The sequence below is a fragment of the Panicum virgatum genome, chromosome 9K (genome assembly GCF_016808335.1).
Source record: "Panicum virgatum strain AP13 chromosome 9K, P.virgatum_v5, whole genome shotgun sequence".
NCBI lineage: Eukaryota > Viridiplantae > Streptophyta > Magnoliopsida > Poales > Poaceae > Panicum > Panicum virgatum.
This window is the reverse complement of record NC_053144.1, coordinates 30,658,289-30,660,506: the sequence shown is the minus strand read 5'-3', so window position 1 is coordinate 30,660,506 and position 2,218 is coordinate 30,658,289. Positions and strand designations below refer to the sequence as shown.

General features: G+C 56.4%; 1 protein-coding gene across 1 annotated transcript; it reads left to right on the top strand.

Moving 5' to 3' along the window:
- Positions 1-427: 427 nt before the first annotated feature.
- LOC120651218 (aquaporin PIP2-2-like) lies at positions 428-1,664 on the top strand. Its single transcript, XM_039928642.1, has one exon. It carries the CDS (start codon positions 535-537, stop codon positions 1,363-1,365), a length of 831 nt encoding a protein of 276 aa, XP_039784576.1. The 5' UTR covers positions 428-534; the 3' UTR covers positions 1,366-1,664.
- The last annotated feature ends 554 nt before the right edge of the window (positions 1,665-2,218 follow it).

Below are 2,218 nucleotides of genomic sequence, written 5' to 3'. Positions count from 1 at the left end.
GCAATGCAAACTTTAAACACACCTGGTGCAAAGTATAACAACATAGCCTTCTTATAACACGTGGTCCACCAATTACTTCGCTCTATCTAGACACAATAGAGGCAGCCTTAATTTGCAGTATCGATTGTGTAACTCGTGTTACTATTAAATGTCTCTCTCTAATCTGACATACGGCCGGCATGAGGACATAAGGCGAGTGTTTTACATTAACAAATTAAGCACCGCCGTGTCATGGCTTTGTCGGTTAGTTGGAGGCTTTACAATCCTCGATTTCTACCGTACTACGGTGAAATTGAGTAAACATTGTGTTTTAGCTTTTAATAATTATAATATTTTGAGGAAACTTAGCACTGGTGTGGTTGTCAAATTTGGTTACGAAGAAGTGTTATTCTGAGACTCCCTCCCCTATATATACACTGTATCAGGACAGAGATGCTCCATCGATCAACACTTCATCAACAGGTGCTAGAACATGTACGATAGCTAATAGGCTTCCTTGCTTTCAGTAGTCGCTAGACGAATACTAGCCAATCCATGGAGACCGTGGGAGCCAAGAAGGATTACAAAGACCCCGCCCCGGCACCGCTCGTGAACGCCGGGGAGCTGGGCAAGTGGTCCCTCTACCGCGCCGTCATCGCCGAGTTCGTCGCCACGCTGCTCTTCGTCTACGTCGCGCTGGCCACCGTCATCGGCCACAAGCGCCAGGACGAGGCCCAGCCGTGCGGTGGCGTCGGTGTGCTGGGCATCGCCTGGTCCTTCGGCGGCATGATCTTCGTGCTCGTCTACTGCACCGCCGGCATCTCCGGCGGCCACGTCAACCCGGCGGTCACCTTCGCCCTGCTGCTCGCGCGCAAGGTCTCACTAGTGCGCGCCGTGCTCTACGTGGTCGCGCAGTGCCTGGGCGCCATCTGCGGCGCCGGCCTCGTCAGGGCCTTCCACGGCGGCGCCAACTACCTGCGCTTTGGCGGCGGTGCGAACGAGCTCTCCGCCGGCTACTCCAAGGGAGCTGGGCTGGCCGCCGAGATAGTCGGCACCTTCGTGCTCGTCTACACTGTCTTCTCGGCCACCGATCCCAAGCGCAAGGTTAGAGATACGCACGTCCCGGTCCTTGCGCCGCTGCCCATCGGGTTCGCGGTGTTCATGGTGCACCTGGCCACCATCCCCGTCACTGGCACGGGCATCAACCCGGCTAGGAGCCTGGGACCAGCCGTGGTGTACAACCAGCGGAAGGCTTGGGAGGATCACTGGGTTTTCTGGGTCGGCCCACTCATCGGCGCCGCAGCCGCCATGGTCTACCACCAGCTGGTCCTCCGCGCTGGCGCAGCCAAGGCCTTCGCATCCTGGCGCAACAGCAACCATATCTGAATCTGATCGATCAATCGGTCGACAAAACGATGATGCTTGGATTGTTCCAAATTCTAGGCGCGCGTGCACGTGTATTCTGTCTCCGATATCTATAGGTTATGTGCATCCGAGCCCATTACAGCCATTCCCATTCCACCGTGCACATCGTATCGTCACATAATGCCTCTTTTGTTTCCGTACCGCTAAATTCTACTACTACACTACTGCACCCATGCATTGATCGAAATTTACTATGTAAAACAATGTATACTGCTTTTACAATGTTCCTGTACAAACGGGAGATGCTAGTTGTTTCATGATGAGTAAATTGCACCCCAGGTCCCCGAACTTGTAGCGAAGTTGCGCTTAGGTCCTCAAACTCTCAAATCGTCCATCTGAGTCCCTAAAGTACATTAAGCGTTTCACGAGGGTCCCAAACATGCCACGCATGCATCCGAAGCTGACGTGGCATGCCACGTGGCGCCACGGTGGCGAATATTTGCAAAAAAAAAAGACCCTAAATTTTTTATCTTCTCATATTTGGTCATTTCTCTCTCTCCCTCACCAATCTCTCTCTCTGCATCCTCCCGGCGCCACCATCCCCTCCGGCCGCCGCGCCGCCTTCTGCCCCTGCTGCAGCCCCCGCAGGCCATCGCCGCACCTCGCCCACGGCCGCATCTCGCAGAAGCCGTCGCCGCCGTGCCTCGCCTGCGGCAGCATCCTGCACCGGCCGACGCCGCCGTGCCTCGCCTACGGCCGCATCCCGCACTGGCCACCGCCGTCGTGCCTCGCCTACGGCCGCATCCCGCACTGGCCACCGCCGTCGTGCTTCCCCCGCGCTGGCCGTCGCCGCACCTCGCCCACGGCCGCATCA

Bases quoted from the DNA above. Each gene is read 5' to 3' on its own strand.
- LOC120651218 (XM_039928642.1), top strand. From the start codon at position 535: ATGGAGACCGTGGGAGCCAAGAAGGATTACAAAGACCCCGCCCCGGCA.